Consider the following 19,709-nt stretch of genomic DNA (forward strand, 5'->3'; position numbering starts at 1 on the left):
GGTGCCTTGTACTTGTGACCTTGATGGAGGAGGGCCGCATCGCAAGAAAAATTTCCACCTGATCAGAAAAGCTGCAGTTGTTGATGTTGGACTCTAGATGGCAGTGGAGGCTAAACCTCAAGTTAAGAGTTATCAATGAAGTTATATTTTCAGCTACTGACTTTTATTTGACTTCACAGGGTTAAGTGTTGAAGTGTGTGAGTGAATTTCCCTTGAGAAAGACGATTAAGAAGAGACTGGAAATGTTTTTTGGGGTTTTTCCTCTTGCAAATTACTGAATAATGTATTCTCGTCAGGCCTTTTAAAAACAGCTAAATATATAAAACAAGCTGGAAAACACACACTGTTCATAACCTGAGCTGTAAGCAAGTAAGCAAAGTAGGTCCCACAGCGGAGAGTTGGTGACACACTGCCGAGTGAGTGGTTGCGTCTGCAGGATTCCTTCAATTTAAAAGTTTACAACAAATAACTTTTAGATGAATTTCAAACCAAGATACCACGAAGAATATAAGTTTGATATGTTTATGCATGAGATTAATGTGATAAAACTGTACTGAAGAAGTAAAATAACTAGAAATGCACAAAAAACAGCACATGCCGTTCTACCTGTGGCTTATTTTTTTATTTTGTAAAAAAAAAAAAGTAGGTTCATAAAACATTCTACTTTGTATATGTATTGAACAGTTCAGTTTACAAAAATGGCTTTAAACATTTCTTTCAAAATATTTCTTATACTCTGAAATAAACAAATTCACAAAAATAATCTCTATTTTCTATGAACATTAAAAAGTAGTGTACATCTGTTGTAAAAACAAGGAGAACGAAGGAGGAGTGCTGGGTTTGGTTTATGTAAAAAGCAGCAGAAGACATATTACCAGCAGTTTAACAAAAAGCGACTGTCGGCCGAACCTGGACAGATGCAGAACGTCACTGGAATAAAGTCATAACGCTGGGGATCCTTGTTTGTGGTGCTGTGGACTTTGAGTTAAATGGAAACCAACGGCTGCATTCGCTGAACCCGCGTTCTATTGCTGTAATGGCAGGTAAAGAGGATACTGACCCTCGATCGCTGTCTTGTCTGAGATGTTTTTGTGTCCGTTTCAAGACAATAAATGTGCAACATCGCCAAAAACACTGATTCTGGTCATCAAAATTGGCTTTTAAAAGAAGTATTGTGAGAAGTTTGTCAATACGGCTGTGCAACTCATCTAAATAGACCAAACTTGAACTTTAAAACCACGTAATTATTAAAAGTTGTGCACAAATTTTGACCTCTTCTGACCAAAAAGATACCAATCAGAGTTGGGCAATATGGCAACATTATTATGAGATCTTTGAGATTTCTCCTTAACATTTATTAGGAGGTACCCACACCTTTAGTATGGCTATACTGAATAAACAGTATTTTTGCATGAATGCGATGTAGTAACTTTATTAGTCACGCTACTTTAATGACCAGATTAGCCATAAATACAGATTTTCATCATCTCCGTTGAAGTTACATTAACATTACATGTATGCTCATGGTCTTTATGCAATATTGCCCATCCCTGATGCCAGAGCGTGTCAGTAACAACCACTAGAAATAGGAAAATATTAGGTAACAGTACCAGTGTGGAAGAAATAAAAAAATAATAAAATAAATCAGTGCATTTCTTTCAGATATAACACTTGAAATATGAGGGCCTGCCTGCATGGACCAGATTCTTCCTGCCAGCCTTAAATTTACATCAATACAAGACATTGTATTACTCATAAAAATTGGTGCGGACGTAAAACTTTTCAGCCCAGCTGAATGCAGGTCTTTTTTTTTTTTTTTTTTTTAAAAAGAGTAACAACATATCCCTTCTCCTTGCTCACCTAAGGATCTGTTGGCTTATTGTGTTATCTGTCTAATGGAGTGTGTGTCTACTGAACAACGTGCCCATACAGATAAAAGCCATATGGATGTTTAAGGCATCTGTCAATATGAAGAGGATTATTTTTAAAGTCTCTTTGCTCATCCCCGGTGGATCTGTCCTGAAGGCCCCTCCTCCAGTTAAACCCGTCCACTCTCTGCCTCCGACAGGATGTGATGTAACAGCACACAGACAGTAGGAGCATCTGCTATCAGTGCATTGGTCCTTTCCCCCTCTCTCTCTGGTTCAACAGTTTATCTCTCTGAGGTCAGTCAAGGAAGGTTATCCAGCCTTTTTAGCCAGCGTATCCTTCCTTTCTTTTTCTCAAACGTGGCTCCATCACTACCTGTCGTGATCGTTGGGAAGCTGTGAGGACGCTGCCTGCTTCTCCTCCAACTCAGTGAGCGCAGTCTCCAGCTGCTGGATCAGTACCCGCTTCTTGAACCTGTCAGAGAGTCCGAAGGAATTAGAAAGAAGCAGGGAAATAAATGTGGACAGGTCAAGCTAGCTTCCAGAAACAAGACACAAGTTTGAGGCATTTTATTTATTTAGATTCTCATCAATCAGGCAGTGGTATGAGGAGGACAGCTCTAATCAGATTCAAAAATTTATACTGCAGCGTGACGCCTCATGAAAAGCTATCTCCAGCAACAAGAAGCTCTAGGCACAGAGCCCGATCTCATCATCATGGAGGCACTGTGGGATTTTATAAAGAGAACCTGAATCCACAGAGGGACTGTAGCAAGTTCTTCAAGCACTGGAACAACACAGTGACAAGACAGTTGAAACTCTGCGCATGGATGTGACTAGCACAGTGCTTTCTTAATGCTTGCTCACACTGGAATCCATCATAGTTCTTCTGTTTATTATACAAGTCACTATCAGTCACCGAATGAGATAACAACATGGAGACTGAGCCAGCGACCCACTGATGAATGTGTATGAAAGTCCTTGTATTTACAGAATGTGAAATTGGGAGTGAAATTACACACAAAATTTCATAAGCTTTGCAGGTTAGTTTCATCACGCATGAGTTATCTCTTTGCCAGACACAGTAGGGAAGCTCATGTTCAACAAAGATGACGCTGGTTGGAAGAGTGAGTCAAAAACCTTTTCCACTTATTTCCACAGATGTCACCAAAGAGAACATGTTCGAGACTGCTGATCTTAAAAGGCTTTAAAATAATTGCAATGTGGTCGTGTGTCATTCCTGCTAAGGTGTCAGTGTGTGAAGGACACACAGCTACTAATCAAACCGACGCATACTTTCAAAAGGAAACTGCTCCACATAAACCATTATTTAAAAAAAAGCAGGCTTCTTACCTGACGGCCTCTTTGATAGCATGTTGGATGAAGTACCGTTGTACATTCACTGGTCCTTTCACCTGCTGCAGTAGTCTGAGTACTGCCTCATAGTCTGAGAAAAACAAAGAGATAAAGACATACACGATTGAATTTAACAAATTAACATAAAGTGATCCACTGCACTGGCTCATACTCACTTCGTCCGGGTTTGCGGACCTCCTTGATCATCCGCGTCCGCAGCTCTGCTTGGTTGCCATCCAGCGGGGCTATGAATATGGTCTCAAGCACCGCAGGGTCGGCTTCCATGTCATCGAACTGGCTCTGTGGACTCAGACGATCACAGTTGTGTTGCTCCTCCAGCGGCTGCTCCTCTGGAGGATCTTCCTCCTGTCTCTCCTCCGTCGTGTCGATGTCCTCTCCCTGATCCGTTTCCCCTGTGCCGGCATTTTCCTCTAAGCTCAGTGGTGAAGGACTCTCCGTCTCATTGTCCATCTCCGTAGGCCAAATCTCCCCAGAGTCGAGCCCAAGGACACTGTCCCCGTTGCTCTCTGTGACCACCAAGCTGTTACCATCCACACCTAATGGAGTAACAAATTCAAATTCATATTCATGCAGTATTTTACTATTAAATGCTCAAGCGTGCTCCTACAATATACAGAGGATGTTTTAAGTATAGTCTTACCTTTGTTCTGTGGAATAGCTTTGAGGAGGTTCTGCTGCCCTTGAACACCAGCCGGACTCTTCCCAACCACCACATGGTTGGTGTTCGCCGGCGGAGTCTGTGGCCGCCGCAGCAACGGTGACATACTCCGCCTCCTCTTCATAGTCGTACCCGAGTTGGAATCGTTGGAGTTCCCTCTTTTCTTGCTCTGAGGGCCTGCCACAAACTCATCCGCCTCATCGATCATCATCCCCTGGGAATAACGTGTGAGAAGATTTGAGAAAAGGAGTTATGATGGCCTTGGGTATACCTAAACTGTAATAAACAGTGATACGTTGATGTAGTTTTACCTTCTTATCCTGCTTGAAAGGATTCCCAAACGTGTGCAGCCGTTTAGGTTGATCGGGGTCAATCTCTCTCAAAGGAGACGGCATCATTTTTAGGTACTCCTGATAATTTCCCATCTGAGCCACTGGAATACTGTGCAGGTAGTCTAACAACAAGACATTTAATTTCTATTAATGGATTATTGTAGTAACTACACAGATGGGATTTCTGTTAAAACTGATGTTTTTGGGGGTTTTTGTTATCATGCAACCACATTAAATGGTTGCCTCCCATCATAAAGCACAAACATCGGGAAATTTTCCTATTAACAAAATAATAAACCACACATGATCCGTCTGCTATAAGTTATTGGTTAGATCACATACCTTCGTCCTGCCCTCGGATCAGTTTTAGTGACGTCCGCAGCAAATTGGAGCGCATTCGAGTGAGCTGATCCAAGAGGTTTCGTCTCGGGATGTCGTATGCATTTCGATAAGCTTGAGGCTTTACATCCTGTGGAATACATTCACATGTCTAGTCAGAGAAAACCCACGTAAAACTATATTCGCCCTATTTTCCCTGTAAATTTGCCACAAACAGAAAGTATGTCATGTAACGCAAAAAAAAAAAATATGTCCCTGCTGTTCTAACTCTACCTTATTGAGCAAGGCGATCTGGAAGCCCGCGAACTCTTTGAAGTTGATGTCCACCAGACGAAGGGGACCCTCCCCTGTGATTCCCTGCAGCAGCTGCTTAAAATCTCGCCGGTGGGCCAGAGAGAGGGAGTTGGAGTGGTTCTTCACCTTTATGCCACTTTCTTGAGGAGCCTTCTTCCCCACTGACACAATCAGACGCTCCGATTCGATTTTTGCCTTCAGTCCAACAAAAAAATAAATCAAATAAAAACTCTCTTGTCAGATAAAATGAGAGTTTGGTAAGGAATATTGTTTTCAGTTCAGACTTATTTTATTTTAGACCCATAAAAATGTTAAAATCAAGTCCAACGATTGTTTTCTTAATATAATTTTCATACTGTATCGTTTTTTACCTCTGTGCCGGATAACATGAGCACTGCTAAGAGGGGAGGTTTATCACTACCTCACTCCTGGTTGCCCGGTGTTAAAAAGCTAAGAGCACCACAGCCAGCATGTATTATCTATCTGCAGAACTTGCAGCAGAGATTTCCACTCATGTTGTTTTCTTACGGCCATGCCAAACATTGTGTAACAGCAACACGAGAAGGAGATGAATTTCCATGGTGGTTAGGGACTGAAAGATGCCTGTGATGACACTTTCACCCAGACCTTGCTGCATGATGTTTACAGAAATGTGACACATATAAACATCATGTAACTGCTCTCCCAAAAGATTTTAAGATACTTCATAATTTTTTCCATTACAGTGTGGCACTCTTTGTCCTTAGACATGTTGACATGTTTCTAGTTTCAGATCAAATTTTAGGACAGAATCGTCTGACCATTTAAAATGCACACACATACTCCTGAGTAGAATTTGTCATGTTGTGATAGATTTAGGACTGCACAAATAAAACAAACTCTTTTAATTCTACTTTGTAAACACAGATGTGTTAACAGATGTTCAGAATCAAGTAAACCTTTTACAGCAATAGAGTACTAACTAATAATAACTTCAGTTATGGCTTTGTTTTCTACACTCAAGGACACTTTACAAACAAACACATTAGCTGTGTATTGCAACGTGGGCTTTTTCTCTTTCACAGTAAACCACTATGACTACTATACCTGTCACACCACTTGGAAGTTATGCTCAGAGAACCTGTGTGTAAGCAGTATTTACCTGCTGGCTGAGCTTCTTCAGGTAGGAAATGACGCTGTAGCTCAATCCACAGTCCAGGGTGTCTGCAATAAGGTTAGGTGCACCCATCATCCTCAAAGCCTTTTTTAAGGGCTGTCGGAAGAAAGCAGAGGCACAGTTATGTAGTTACATGCAAAAAAAACCCACCATAAATCCATTTACCAAATGCAGCGTTAAGTGATGTAGCATTAGTGTACCAGGAGGTAGTAGGGAGGCATTGTCTTCAGGTACATCTCAAAGGCCTGTCGCCACTTGAGGTTTGGTTTTAGTTTGTGCACTTTGAACAAATCATCTGAAAGGGAGGAATAAAAAAAGTGGGTTATTAGAGAAGTTTTAGCATGCTGGATCTGTGACCTGCCGTCTGCCATCCACCTGCTGCTGCTGCAGGGAAAACTCAGTGCTCACATTAATACTGGCACGGTGGTGAGTCTACAAAAAGCATAAATATATACACTATAATACACTACTCTTTACCTTCAGGAATGCCACACAACCCAAACCCAAATCCTTTTGTTGGACAGTATTAACAAACCTTTTATCATGTATTTATGATTAAGTACGGCAGGGGGGTGAAAAAGACAGCATATGACGAGGTGTCCCAGAAAAAGGAATGCTCCTTTTCGAATTTAAAATCAGCTCAAGCCTACTAACCCAGAAGTTCTGAGGCCACACCAAAGACAAATTTACTGCAGTATGTCTTACCGAGGAGTGGAAGAAGGACCGGGAAGTTGTAAGGCATGACAAACAGATTAACACAGGTGAGAGTGGTGCTGGCTTTAAGGTAGCCAAACGGCTGTCCCAGGTCGTTCTGCTTCCCACTGCTGTTAACAAACACCTGAAGATAATAGGGAAAATTACAAAAGGCAAATAACGTTACTGTACAATACCCTTTTTGGTTTTCGGTGAATATTTTAAGCTAGCAATTATTTATGGGTTTCAGAAAAGTCCCCAAGGCAAACAAAGGAAACAAAGCTGAAGACTGTGTGAGTATTTACTCTACCTGCCAACACATGTGTGGAGATTTCCTTTCCAAAATGTACTGGGTGAGTGGAGAGGGCTCCAGTTCATACTTGTCAAAGGGAAGCTTGTCAATCACCATGGGTTCACAGTCCACACAGGAGAAACGCACCACGGGATGAGCAGAGCGAGGTGGCTGTGGGCAGCAGATGGAGATGATTGGAGAAAGTGTTAGGGCTGATTTGTCTGTGGTAGAGATCCATCTGATGCCCTTGGAACAGCGCCGTATAACAAAGCATTAAAAATGTATGGGTAATCAAAATGGCCGAGAGTGAGTGAGTTTATAGGATTCAACGCTTGATTATACCGGCTGCAAGTCAAGGTTACTGAGTGATGTGAGAGAAAAAGAGATGTGCAAGTAAAATACAGAGCACATTACATCTGTAAAGATACACACAGACAATATGAACGACAGAGGACGAACAGTAAAAATCATGTCATGTCAGTAAAATCAAGTAAATGTGCTGGTGAGATATTTTCAAGCTTCTCTGCTCACTAGTGTTGGAGAGTTCTGGTCTGGCCAGAAGGACTCCGGTATGGGCCAATGACCAACTGGCACTCCCGTCTTTGGGTTTGGTCGCACGTAGATGAGTTTGTGGCAACTGTGCCACGGCTGTGTGCTGAAGGATGAAACAGGACGACTTGACTCCACAGAGTTATCTGCAAAACAGAAACGCGTGCGACATAAACCAAATGCCAAGCAGATGCAAATAATCAGTGGACTGTGTGACAAAGTGGGTGAGAAGCACTACTCCTTTCTAGTGGGCCTACAGACTGATAAACAGGTTTTTTTCTATCTATTATATCCTAAAATAGTTTTGAGGTTTTCTCAAATACTTTAAATTCTATGTAGAAATGTAAAATTCTTCAAGCAATATACAAATTGTAATCTCTTCTTTTACCTGTATAAGATGTGTCAGCTGAAATTTACAGAATAATTTACAAGCCGTAAAATGCACCCAGTTCTCTTTTCAGTGTAAAACTGCACCAGAAACAAGAATTAGAAGATTCTCTTCTGCTTTCACCTGTTTTATCTTTCCACAGTAGCTTTGCTCCAACTAACCGTAATAAATAAGTTTGTGTCTGAACCAAAGAAGACAAGACATGATCTGAACATGTAACGTGCCAATTCAGTGTGCATCACCCCAAAAACTCACCCTCCCCAACGAGAGGCGGATCAGGCCCGGTCTTCTCAAAATTAATGACAACACCACTTTGAACCTTTTGGACCAGAGACTCCAGACACTGGTTCAACATCCTCTGCGTTCGCACACAGTATGATCGCCCTGAGAGGAAGAAGCAGGACAAGGTTGGAGTAGTATGTAGACACACAATGAGTGGACCATAGCAGAAGACAATGTCAAACCTCCAGTGACTTCACACATCTGGGTGATGGCAGACTCATCTGTGGGGACGCTACCCAGCTGCTCGTTTTCTGGCGTGGCCGCTCCTGGCAGCCTCAGCACCAGTGCAAATAGACGCTGGTCCCATCGGAAAGGCTCTTTGGTCAGTTCACTGCCGGCCAAAGGGGAGTTCAGAGGCAGGTGCAGCTACGCGGAAGAGCAGATTAATATGTTCATCATTTGCAGGTAAAGCTTTTCATATCATGTCTTACAAAGTTGTAGTATAGTAAAGCTGGCATTGCTACAAATAATACAAAGTAGCGCCGTTTGTTTGTGCTCTCACCTCATCTGGCACCCCAGAGCTGTGTGTAAGCTTGTTGCCATCAGTGATAGTGATGATCACAGATGGCTCGAGGAAGAATGGGTTCCGGCCCTGGGAGAGGAACGGTAAAATACAGCAATTAAATCTAAATTCAGGCAAACTGTGATGCCATTTATTCACACGACTCTCCATGTCTTTATATTCCACCAGCACCGTTCTGGGCTCTGTGCCCAAAAAAAATTTCCATCACGTAAAACACTAAATGTAATTGGTCTCTCATGCTAGGACTAATGGCAAAGTACTGGTATAACGTTTAAACGGAGATCTGCAAAACACTGTAATTAGTATGAAATTACCATCTCGCACCTGTGATACTAAAACAAACTCCATGCTTCAGCTTGTAATTTTTGCTTCGTGTCAGAATGCATCTGTAAGCTGCAGAGTGTGTCCTGGTGTTACTCATTAAGGACAGAGGCCTCCACCACTACGCTGCGGAGGTCAGCCTCGTCTCATTCAAACACACAGAGAATGCTTAAGTAGGTTTACCAGGTTCTTAATGCACGAAACTTGTGCTGTTGCCTGAGTGTGTAGGTATCCATCTCTGCCTCCGAGCAGGAGTTTAGAGAAAAGATGCGTGCGAGGAGTTAAGTGAAACAAGGTGGCGTGGATGAAGTTACAGTCAAAGGTTAATATTCTTCTTGTCGTATTCAAGTAATGGAGTGATCCTAACTTTCATATCCTTCGTCAGTCCAGGGAAAGTCTATGGATTTACCTGTCAAGCGTATTGATTATGGGTAAATACCATTTGTATTTGTATTATTTAGATTTTTCTGTGGTTAAAATAAGCAACTGTTGGTATCTAAACCGCCACCACCACCTTCTCTAATTTGTTTAATTGTTAGCTCTGGCCCAATTCATCAATTTCGTCATTCACCCATCCGTCTCTGTCACTTATCCTTTCAACATACACATACATTCCACAGTCTACACTACACAAGTCTACACCTTATATTACATGGTGTTACATTTCTATAATTAAATTACTGAATGGAACAAATTAACGCAGACTTTATTACAGTGAGTTGTTCTGAAATCTTTCTAAAATCCTGAGGAACAATACTCCTCTCTTTCCTGCAAAATGCGCAGTAGCATGCCGATGCCAAATACCTGTCCGTAGTTGTCGATTCCCGAGACAAGGCGGTTGAGGTTAAGCAGGTCAAAGGATGTGCGGAGAGCATGACCCAGTGTAGTCAGCCCAGATGCCTGCAGGTTCTTCAGCTCGCACATGAAAGTGGCATGGTTCTCCTTCCAGCCGGCCTGAAATACACGCAGCACACGGACAGCATGACAAAAGTGCTGCGCGGCAAACAGCCAAACAAAAAAGGCGGTAGAGGAGGCCTGAAGCCACAGAGCAGTGTGAACGGCCACAAACCAAAATAGGTATAAGCCCACAGAAACCCATGCTATGTAATTACAAAGAAAAACAAAGCGAGTTTTGTTCACAGACAAGCACAAACTAATTCAAGCAGATGGTTGCCACCTTCGGTAAGAGAAGTCTTAGCCTTAACCTATTCATTCTGTGCAGCATGGACATAGTAGTAAGCATTAAATTAGATCAGGTTATGTGAGGCTCTGGAAATGGAAGATAATATTGTTGAGACTCTGGCCCACATCTGAGCTGGTTGCTGCTGTTTAAGAAAGAATCTAATTTCATACATGACAGGCATCCAGACATACGCTTCCCACTGCTGCCTCTTTCCTCTCTGACGGAGAAATACTCCCACAGGAGAGGATGTTAATGTGCAACCGCTCTTGGACTTTTCTCCAGCGGGGTCAAGTACTTTACGGCTGCAGCTTCACGCTTAATCTAAGGATGACCTGCAAGCTTACCACTTCCTTTGCTCCCAAAGGGGAGGGGAAGAACTCCAAAGACACAGAGAGAGATGGACAGTAGCAGAGAAAGAAATTCCAGAGTTGTCATTATCAGCGTGTTTCTCCTCTAAATCAGTCGTGTGTGGATTTTTGGATTATCATGAGATGTCATTCCAAAGTCGTAATCGAGTTGGAATTTCCAGGAAAGTGCGGAGTTACATGAATGACATTAGATAAATGTCATACCAGAAACCTTACTGAAGCAAATCCAACAGTGGAAACACGTTCACATTCTAGCATTGTACCCCCAGACCCAGACCGTTGCATAGGCCAGCAGAAATGTAAGGCTTAGCTTGCACTCAATAATTCAGAATACAGAAAATTTCTCTTCTTCCCGCCCCAACCTTCTCTCTCTCTCTCTCTCTCTCTCTCTCTCCCTCTACATCAACAATTTATCGCTGCTGTAACTGTGCAATCAGAGTAGCCACATTCAGTATAACCTTGTCCTTTCATCATAATCCTCGGTGCACAAAGCAGGAGAAACAACAAAGGGGACGGCAATGAAGACAAAGAGAGGAAGAGCAAGACGAGGAGGAGCCGGGGACATATTTTACAGTGAGGGGAAAGGACTTCAGACAGCAGCACCTGGAGGGTTTTATGAAAGAGAGGAGGAGAATCCTATCTGGGTTTATTTGGCAAAGGGGGCTGCATTAAAACTTGGGAGCGAACGCTGTGATTGCTTATGACGTAGCATGCCTCACATGACATTAGTCATGTATCCAGCTCTACAAAGACACAATTAAAAGTACGCACACAATGTTTTAACTGTTGGGTTAATAAGCTGAAATGGTCCCCTTGTCCCGTTTTAATATGAGGGCCAATAAAGAGGCAGATATAGTCAGTGTCATTTTGTTTCTCGCACAGCACATAAGCTAAATGGAAAAATACCTCATCTAGTGACTACACTGTGAATAGACAGCAAATAATAATAATTAATATACTGCTGTAAAAGTGATGAATGCAACTTGCTGGAGAGGAAAATACTTCTTTAAAAGCAGTATCTATAATGGTAATAACAAAGCCTTTAATTTTAGATTGCTTTACCTAATGTAGATTCAATAGTCTAAATTAAACTGGGAGAAGCCCTAAGAGTGAGACACATTTACAACATAATGGAGTACATAAATCATAATGAGCTGAATATTTTAACCAAATAACAGAATAAAAAGCATTTTAACCTTTTATTAGATGAAAATAAAAAAAGGGAAAAGCAATTTATTTTGCACCCTGATCAGGACTTTTGCGTTCAACCTATTTGTCCTGTATTCCCCACTCCTTGCACGTCCTTAATGATTTAAACAGTTGCTGTTTTCTTTGTTGCTTGTGTGATAATTACAAGTGTGTCCCCAGTGTCTGGGCTTATAAATAAAGAGCGCAATGATCATTAGACTGTAGTATTTTCACTTCTTTAAAAAAACCTGCAGCTGTTTGAACAGTTCGGCTTTCAAGAGTATTATAAAAACAAGACATATGGAATTAATTAAGACGCTAGCCCTCGCTGCACTTTATAACGTAAGTCTGTGTATCGATGCTACTTTCCAGCTCCGCCGTTTTGTTATTTGGTCGTAACACATGCAGATTTAAAAAATACTGGGTATACAAGGAAAGCGGACTTTTATGTCTTGAAGCATTTGATGACACATGATGGTGAAACCACTGGCATATTGTCTTGAGTGTTTGTTTGTTTGTAGACAGAGTTGGGCAAACCTGGAGAGACCTCTAATACAGACCAGCCACTGAAGCAGATCAGTGCTTTAAGGGGTCCATGTGGGTACTCAGGATTGTATTTTATTGGGAATGAACAGCTCGGAGAGAGATATGTGCCAGGTCATAAAACAAGTCAGTAAATTGGTGGTGAGGAGAGCTTTGCTGACATTAACCCCATGAAATCATTGCAGTGATTCACAGGTTGTTTTTTGCCCCCCCTCTCCCTGTGCATCTGTGTTTTGTGACTGCATGAAAACTACTTCTATGCTCGGCCATAATTCTTTAGTATTGGCATGACAAATTAGTATCCCATGAATAATGATTATTCTGTTCAGGCGAACTCATATAAAAATGAAAAAAATCTCATGATGGAAGAGGGCTTATCAACTTTCAGCCCAGATTGGCCAATGGCAATGCGTGTCTGATGGAAGGGGCGGGGCGAGTGATGACTGGCGGGCTACTTGACCAATCACGACACAGTACTGTTAAAAAAAGAGCGGCGTCATAGCTGATAATAAATCTCTCCGCCTCCATCTCAACGCCCGAGACTTTTCTCAACACAAAAGCAAAATGTCCGCTGGATGTTCGGAGGCAGTGCAGCTCCGGGTCTGCGACTGTTTGGAGCAATAATTTGCCGTTTTCGCCACCGGGAAGCCGCCCAACACTGACTACAAACCAGAAGGACAATAAAGTCTCACTGACAGAAAAATAGATCCGACTTGTCAAATGTAAAAAATCGTATCAGTGGCTAATTACCTTCACTCCGTATGGTGGATCATCGAATGTAACTAGCATGTACCTGTCGCCTCTACTAGCCGGGTCTCGGGCACGCAGCTGTCAAAAAAAGGAAAACCAAAACAACATATATTAATTTCGACCGACCTTCCCAGCGGAACCCTAAGCTCATGAAAGGTGCATTCTTGCAGAAAAAAGTCGGCGTAAAATCATTCTTTACCTTCATAAAGACCTCAACCGCGCCTTTAGCAACGTCCAGATACGTCGTACCCAAATAAGTGCGCTGATTCATAGAGGCGGACGTGTCTAACAGGAAAACTAAAATAGGCATTTTAAATGTAAAGCCGCGGTTGTATGCTTTTCTAAAATAACTGTTATCCACATATGACCTATCGTGCGGCCAAACAGTTCACACATGTGTGTATATATTTGTTATAATAAGCCCCCCCCCTCCAGAAGAGGGCCGTTGCCTCTGCCCTCTCTCTATCTGCCTTTCTAGAGCTCTGTCTCGGCTCGCGCTGTTCAACTTCTGCTCCTAACCGAAGGGAACGCCCAGCTCCGTCCTCTGCGCCGCCATTGGCTGGGTCCGTGTCGCTTGGCCACGCCCCCCGGTATATAAACACATAACGAGGTCGAAATGGCTCGTGTGTGTACAGTGCGTCCCGCCTGCCCGCTGCTGCAGCCGCATGTATGCAGAGAGGGAGGATGTTCCAAAGCGTGGTCCCTTGTAAATATCTGTGTTCCTTAGCGGCCTCTGAGCCTGGACTGAAACCAGGCAGAGAGGGCTGTAGCTGCGTGAAGATTATACCCACAGATCTGATATTTCTCGCCTCGTATCCCGCCCTCCTCAGACACTCTCTCTCTCCTACTCTCTTCTTCTGTCACTCTTATGCCGCGTTCAAGGCGCCTTAAAAGGTCCGTCCTTCCGACACTGAAACGCAACACAACTTGAATACACAGTTCTATAATAAAAAGTAAACAAATTATTTACGTGAGGCAAACCAACCTTCAAATTTATGAATCTAGTGCCAAATGTACGTCTGCTCTGCACTGCAATGACAGATACACGATAAATAATAGGGTTATGAAACAAAAACTAGCGTATAAATTTAACATACAGTACAAATACACATTTAAACGCATCTTCAAAAACTTCATGTTTTACATATACCAGTGGTAAAGTCAGTATCGCCATCAAGCCTAAAAAAAACCCAAAAAACAAATAAAGAACCACCTTTTCCGTTTAGTTTTTGGCATAAAAAAGCTTTGGTATTCTTGGTGTGTCATATAAACGCAAAATATGAGGTCACATGTAAGAACTTGAATTTATATTAAGCTCAACCTCCATATCAGGAGATCAGAAGAAAAGCCCTTATAGATTTAAAGGTCACTGGAAAGTCAAGTCACAACTTGAGACATCTGTTGTAAGTTTGTAACGGTTGAATGGTAAATAAATATATATTTTTTTCCCGGACTGATAAACGAAGCCAACACAAAAAGACATAATTCATAATAAGAGGCAAGGTTTTCACTTTTTTTGCACTTTTGTGCACGGTGAAATATCCCGGTAAGCAATGATGCCCTTTAATTATGATATTGTAATTTAAATACAATGCATGCATCATAGTATATGCATTTTAGCACACTTTTTGACTATTTAATAAGATTAACATGATCTAAACCCACAATTATGATCTCAAAGTATTCCGCAGACATGACATAATTCGCTTCCCTTGGAGGATTTATAGTCTAGAGCAAGTTTGATGCATCCCTGTTGTTTACATGCTTTCCAAAAGGTTATGAAATGATTATAAACATGTCACTCCGCAATGCTTGGGGAACATCTTTACGTCCCCACGTCGTTCGCCCCTCCGCCTTCCCAGAATGCACCGCAAGGTCTGCAGTATAATTATTCACAAAGAAGAAGAAAAAAAAAAAAAGGGCTGAGGAGCAGCAGCAGCAGCAGCAGCAGCAGCAGCAACAACAACAGGGTGGGATCAGAAAGCACAGACCTTGGTTAAAGCTATAACGTTACGGGATCCCGTATGCTGGCAGCAAGGTAACGCCTCAATCTCGCTTAATCTTCATATAAAACAAATCTGCGCTTTGTTGTGTGTGCTGACACTGCGTTTGGACAACGTTTAAGTGGCTATCAGCTACCATCTGGGCTCTTCCTAGCCGGCTAACGCTAGCCCAACTAGTATTGTACAGCGTTAGCATTACACGGTAAATATGTGTCATTACAGTTAGCGCAGCAAACAAACCGAATATAATCGTTGGCTTTATTTACAAAGCAGGGTACATGTTTTTTTTAAACAATAAATCAACAACAGAGTGTTATTTTATTAAATATACCACAAAGACTTGTGAATTTCTTGTGTCTGTTTACGTTGTCACCCACGATTGCGCTGCAGTTTCAAGGCAGCTTACGTGTTTACGGTAATTACACCACCCATACACGATATAACGTCACCTTGATACCGTAATATTGATAATATAGTGATGGACCCCGGATAGGGAAAGTTGACTTTGCTCAAACTTTTAGCTGTTCTTGACTTTATTGTGATTTTTATTTTATTTTTTTAACTTGAGAGAACAAAAAACTGTTGCGACACCACCTCGAGCCTCGCTCCTCGAGCTCTGCTGTAACCATGTAAACACAGAGAGGGGGGGGGGCACGTGACCAGCCACATGGAGCTCACCTAACACCGTTTGACTCGTTGAACTTATTTAAACGTAAGTAGGTTTCACCAGCTCAATCGCTTTAGCAGTTCCCTTAAAAAGCGTCCAAATACTTATAAGCCACACATCTATTAAAAATCAACATTTATGTTAACTTATATAGAAGTACCAGCGTGTAAATACCAAGAAACTGCAGAAATTAAACGCAAAATATGTTATAGGTGGTGTAGAAGCAGTAATAATATTGAAGTTCATCGCTTTTTGAAGGCTAATAACTCTTAATATTAATCACACAAGCCCTGTTAGTAACTTGAAACAACAGCTGGTGCGTTCACACGTCTGCCAGTTCATTAGGTACACTAGTACACTCCCGCACTAAATCTTATCTTCATGGAGGTTGTTTTCATCTGTGTTTTCATTTTGGAGGCTGTGGCCGTGTGACACACTTTTCCATTAGTGCCCGAGGCTTAACAACAGGAAGACTTTAGTGTTTTAATTCAGTCCAGTTTAACGTCGCCACAAACTACATCCTCCAAAACGGTCACCCAGTCGAATTACCACCTTTTTTTCTCCACTGTTTCAACATAAACTGAACATTATACAAGTCATGATGGGGGGTTTAGTACAGGACACTTATATTAGGACAGATTCTCACTGGTGTACCTAATAAAATGGCAAGTGTACTTTTCTGTGGGTGTAGGCGGTGGCTTCTTTGTCTGGGGTTCACCACTAAGATTAAAAGTTGGATCTATGAGTGCTACCACATCACCCCCAGTCACGAACAACTGTTATATCAAAATGCAATGATTGTTGTCCTGTCCTATTGTTTTGCCGATAAAGTTTTGAGTGTACGTAAATGGATTAACTAGTGCCTCATGTGTAAATGTGTTTCATCTCCTGTGTCTCTTCACAGTATCACGTCATGGCCCTGAGGAGCTGAGAGTGGGACGTGCCATTTCCACCTGAAGGGAGGTCACACAGCTTGATCGTTGCTCGAGAGGAGTGGGGTGGGGGGCCCAGGCAGACCGTGGACGGGGAAGGGTCAGAGCTCAGCTGGAGCCAATGCAGCAGCAGCATCGACAGCCTGAGCTGGTGGAAGGAAGCCTTCCCGTGTTCGTGTTCCCCACTGAGCTCGTCTTCTATGCAGATGAGCAGACGTCTCACAAGCAGGTGCTCACCCTCTACAATCCCTATGAGTTCGCCCTCAAGTTTAAAGGTCAGTGAGGAGGGGGGGAAGACCATTTGTATATAACAGATGTATAATTCTTTTCTTAATTACTGAAGTCCCAATCCTGTGGGTCATTTGTTTTCTTCCTCAACAGTGCTGTGCACAGCGCCAAACAAATACACTGTGGTGGATGCCACTGGAGCTGTCAAGCCTCAGTGTTGTGTTGACATGTGAGTTTTTAGACCTATCATATATGTGTGTTATCTTTGAGGTTGTTGACCTCAATTCGCACGCATGTCTTAATTGTTTATTACCCACTTGATAAATGGTAACTCATTGATTTGCACGGCAAACGTCTGTCAGATGTTTGTATATTCAGCTAGCTTTTCCCCCTGGATGATCAAAGAGCCAATCCAACGTTTTGTGTCCGCACAGAGTAATCCGACACAGAGATGTGCGAGCATGCCATTACGGGGTGTACGACAAGTTCCGACTGCAGGTGTCGGAACAGAGTCAGCGGAAAGCTCTGGGTCGCAAAGAGGTGACGGCCACGCTGCGTCCGTCGGCCTCGCAGGAGCCGCCCAGCCCCCGGCCCCAAGATGAGGACCGCCGGATGAAAGAGCATTTCGCAGACAACGAGTTCTTTGAACAGACAGCTTTTCAGACAGGTAGGACAAAGGACCGATGGGTGATGTTACCACTAGATGGAGCTAGATGTCCATACAATTGAAGTTGGGGAAACTTGTTGGCAGCTATTTATTAACCCTCGTGCTACCCTTGGGGTCTCTGGGACCCCAAGCGAATGGACAGACAGAGAGAGATTATGCAAGAGGGTAGCACGAGGGTTAAATTATTTTACAATGACTGTCTACAACCCTGTCTTACCTGGTATGGCATGGTAAGGTTGGGGTGGAAATAAACTAAAATAGGTGGGATTTAGAGTTTTTGAAAAACCTTGACAGTCAGTTGCTATGTGGCCATGTGTTGACCAATGTTTAGAGTTTAAGTAAAATCCAAAAACGCTCTCAAATTGCCTCTACAGGTTGTAGTTGTCTGCATTTTATGTGCACAAACTAATACACCACATGGACAAAATATGTTTGTGCAGCTGCAAAGTAATATCCTCGTACCCTCGACGGCAGACACCTTTTGACTTTTAGTTAAAGCTTCAGTTTAAATTCTGAGTTTCTGTGTATGCATGTGATTAGCAGAGAGCCGTCCTGTTGCCGGAGGACCTAGTCTGCTGACAGTGCTGCTTGGGCTGGTGTGTATGGCCGCCCTGATGCTCCCGACGCTGGGGGAGCAAGAATCTACTGTGCCTGTCTACCTCCACTTAAGTGTTAACAAGAAACTTGTAGCTGCTTATGTTCTTGGTAAGTAGAAAAACATAAACACAGCAACTTGTGCTGTTGGGCAGAGCAGAACAAGAATGCGTTAAATGCTAAAAAAAACCCAAGTTTTGTTTATATAATCACTGTTTTTGTGCAGTTTACAATATCCAAGGGGCTCTGAGTCGTTTCTTGTTTTATTTTAGGTCTTCTTACGATGGTCATCCTACGCACATGAGGTGCTGAGAGCTGACAGGAGGAGGAAAAATGTCCTAGAAGAACATTCTCACACCAGAGGCACTACTGCGCTTCAATGAGTAGAGCTGACAGAAGAGGGGGACGGGGGTCAACGACCTCGCCCTCTGAAAAATACATTTTAGCATTCTCGTTTCAAAGTCCACACGTTTGTGTTAATGCATACGTTGACACAATACTGAACTGATGCAAACACGGGGGGCGGGAGACCTGCAGTGTGTTGGTGTAAAGAATAGCAGTGTGAGCGGGGCTGCCCGCCCCCCGGAGCAGGGCCTGAGACATGAGGTGTCGTTTGGCCTCGCATTCTCTGTATTTCTATTGCCATTATGTGACTGAGTATGTTTTAACTTGAGTGAGGAGGAGTCCACATGCAAACGTGTATATAAAGCCATTAAAGTTTTGTTATGGTATTCACCTGTAACCATCATTATATTGATGTTTTTTGAAGCATTTTTAGCGTAGACTGAGGACTAAATGCAGTCGTTTGCATGTGTGGATACTTTTATCTGAATGGGCTTTTCACTTTCTAAGACACTTCTACATGTCACCAAAGGAAAGATCTTCTTGTGAAGGAGAGTGGTCCGCTTGCCGTACTATATCAGTGCTCCGTCAGATGTTTAATAAAGTCTCGATACAGCCGTATTGTATGGTGTTTGTAGACGGAGTCTGTTTTTCTTTTTAAGAGAAATAAAAGTTGGGTCCGGAGGATGTCGGGAACAAAACAGACCTTTATTAGCTTTACTAAAAGAAAACTTGCTGGACAATTGTCTGAATGACTGCCAATCAGTGATTTCTGGAGCTATAAATTAAGTTTAAAATGACTTTAACATTTTAGTACTTAAAAGATGTATTGTAGTATTTAAAACAGCTACACTAATGTCCATCCATTATCTACAACCATTTATCCTGTAGAGGGCAGCAGGGGGCTGGAGCCTGTCCCAGCAAGCACTAGGTGGGATACACCGATCAGGCATAACATTATGACCACCATCCTAATATTATGTAGGTCTCCCTTGTGCCTCCAAAACAGTTGTGACTCATCAGAGGATAGACATGGGCCTTTTGAGGGTGTCCTGTGGTGTCTGGCAACAGGATGTTGTTAGTGGGGGGCCTTTGGGTCCTATGGGGATCATCTCACAGATACTTGATCAGTTTGGGATCTAGTGAATTTGGAGGCCAGGTCAACACCTTGT

The 19,709-nt window shown here is 42.5% G+C and overlaps 2 protein-coding genes across 3 annotated transcripts; one reads left to right on the forward strand and one right to left on the reverse strand.

Annotated features, from left to right (window-relative positions):
* Positions 1-624: 624 nt before the first annotated feature.
* Positions 625-13,804, reverse strand: ints6l (integrator complex subunit 6 like). The gene is made up of 18 exons (XM_084550338.1): positions 13,304-13,804; positions 13,105-13,182; positions 9,877-10,026; positions 8,731-8,820; positions 8,411-8,594; positions 8,202-8,330; positions 7,541-7,704; positions 7,028-7,180; positions 6,730-6,862; positions 6,225-6,319; positions 6,010-6,120; positions 4,848-5,063; positions 4,578-4,704; positions 4,215-4,357; positions 3,886-4,117; positions 3,401-3,781; positions 3,222-3,315; positions 625-2,343 (listed from the first exon to the last, which is right to left on the reverse strand). Exons 1-18 carry the CDS (start codon positions 13,412-13,414, stop codon positions 2,241-2,243), a joined length of 2,694 nt encoding a protein of 897 aa, XP_084406464.1. The 5' UTR covers positions 13,415-13,804; the 3' UTR covers positions 625-2,240.
* Positions 13,805-14,887: 1,083 nt separating this feature from the next.
* mospd1 (motile sperm domain containing 1) lies at positions 14,888-19,408 on the forward strand. Of its 2 annotated transcripts, none has more exons than XM_084550163.1 (6): positions 14,888-15,142; positions 16,679-16,981; positions 17,088-17,163; positions 17,369-17,601; positions 18,145-18,306; positions 18,468-19,408. In XM_084550163.1, the coding sequence occupies exons 2-6, from the start codon at positions 16,828-16,830 to the stop codon at positions 18,497-18,499; spliced, it is 657 nt and encodes a 218-aa protein (XP_084406289.1). In that variant the 5' UTR covers positions 14,888-15,142; positions 16,679-16,827; the 3' UTR covers positions 18,500-19,408. The 2 variants fall into 2 exon arrangements, with proteins under 2 accessions (XP_084406289.1, XP_084406288.1); XM_084550162.1 differs by having other exon boundaries at positions 18,142-18,306; positions 18,468-19,407.
* The last annotated feature ends 301 nt before the right edge of the window (positions 19,409-19,709 follow it).

The sequence above is a fragment of the Chelon labrosus genome (genome assembly GCF_963514085.1).
Source record: "Chelon labrosus genome assembly, chromosome: 8".
Classification (NCBI taxonomy): Eukaryota; Metazoa; Chordata; class Actinopteri; order Mugiliformes; family Mugilidae; genus Chelon; species Chelon labrosus.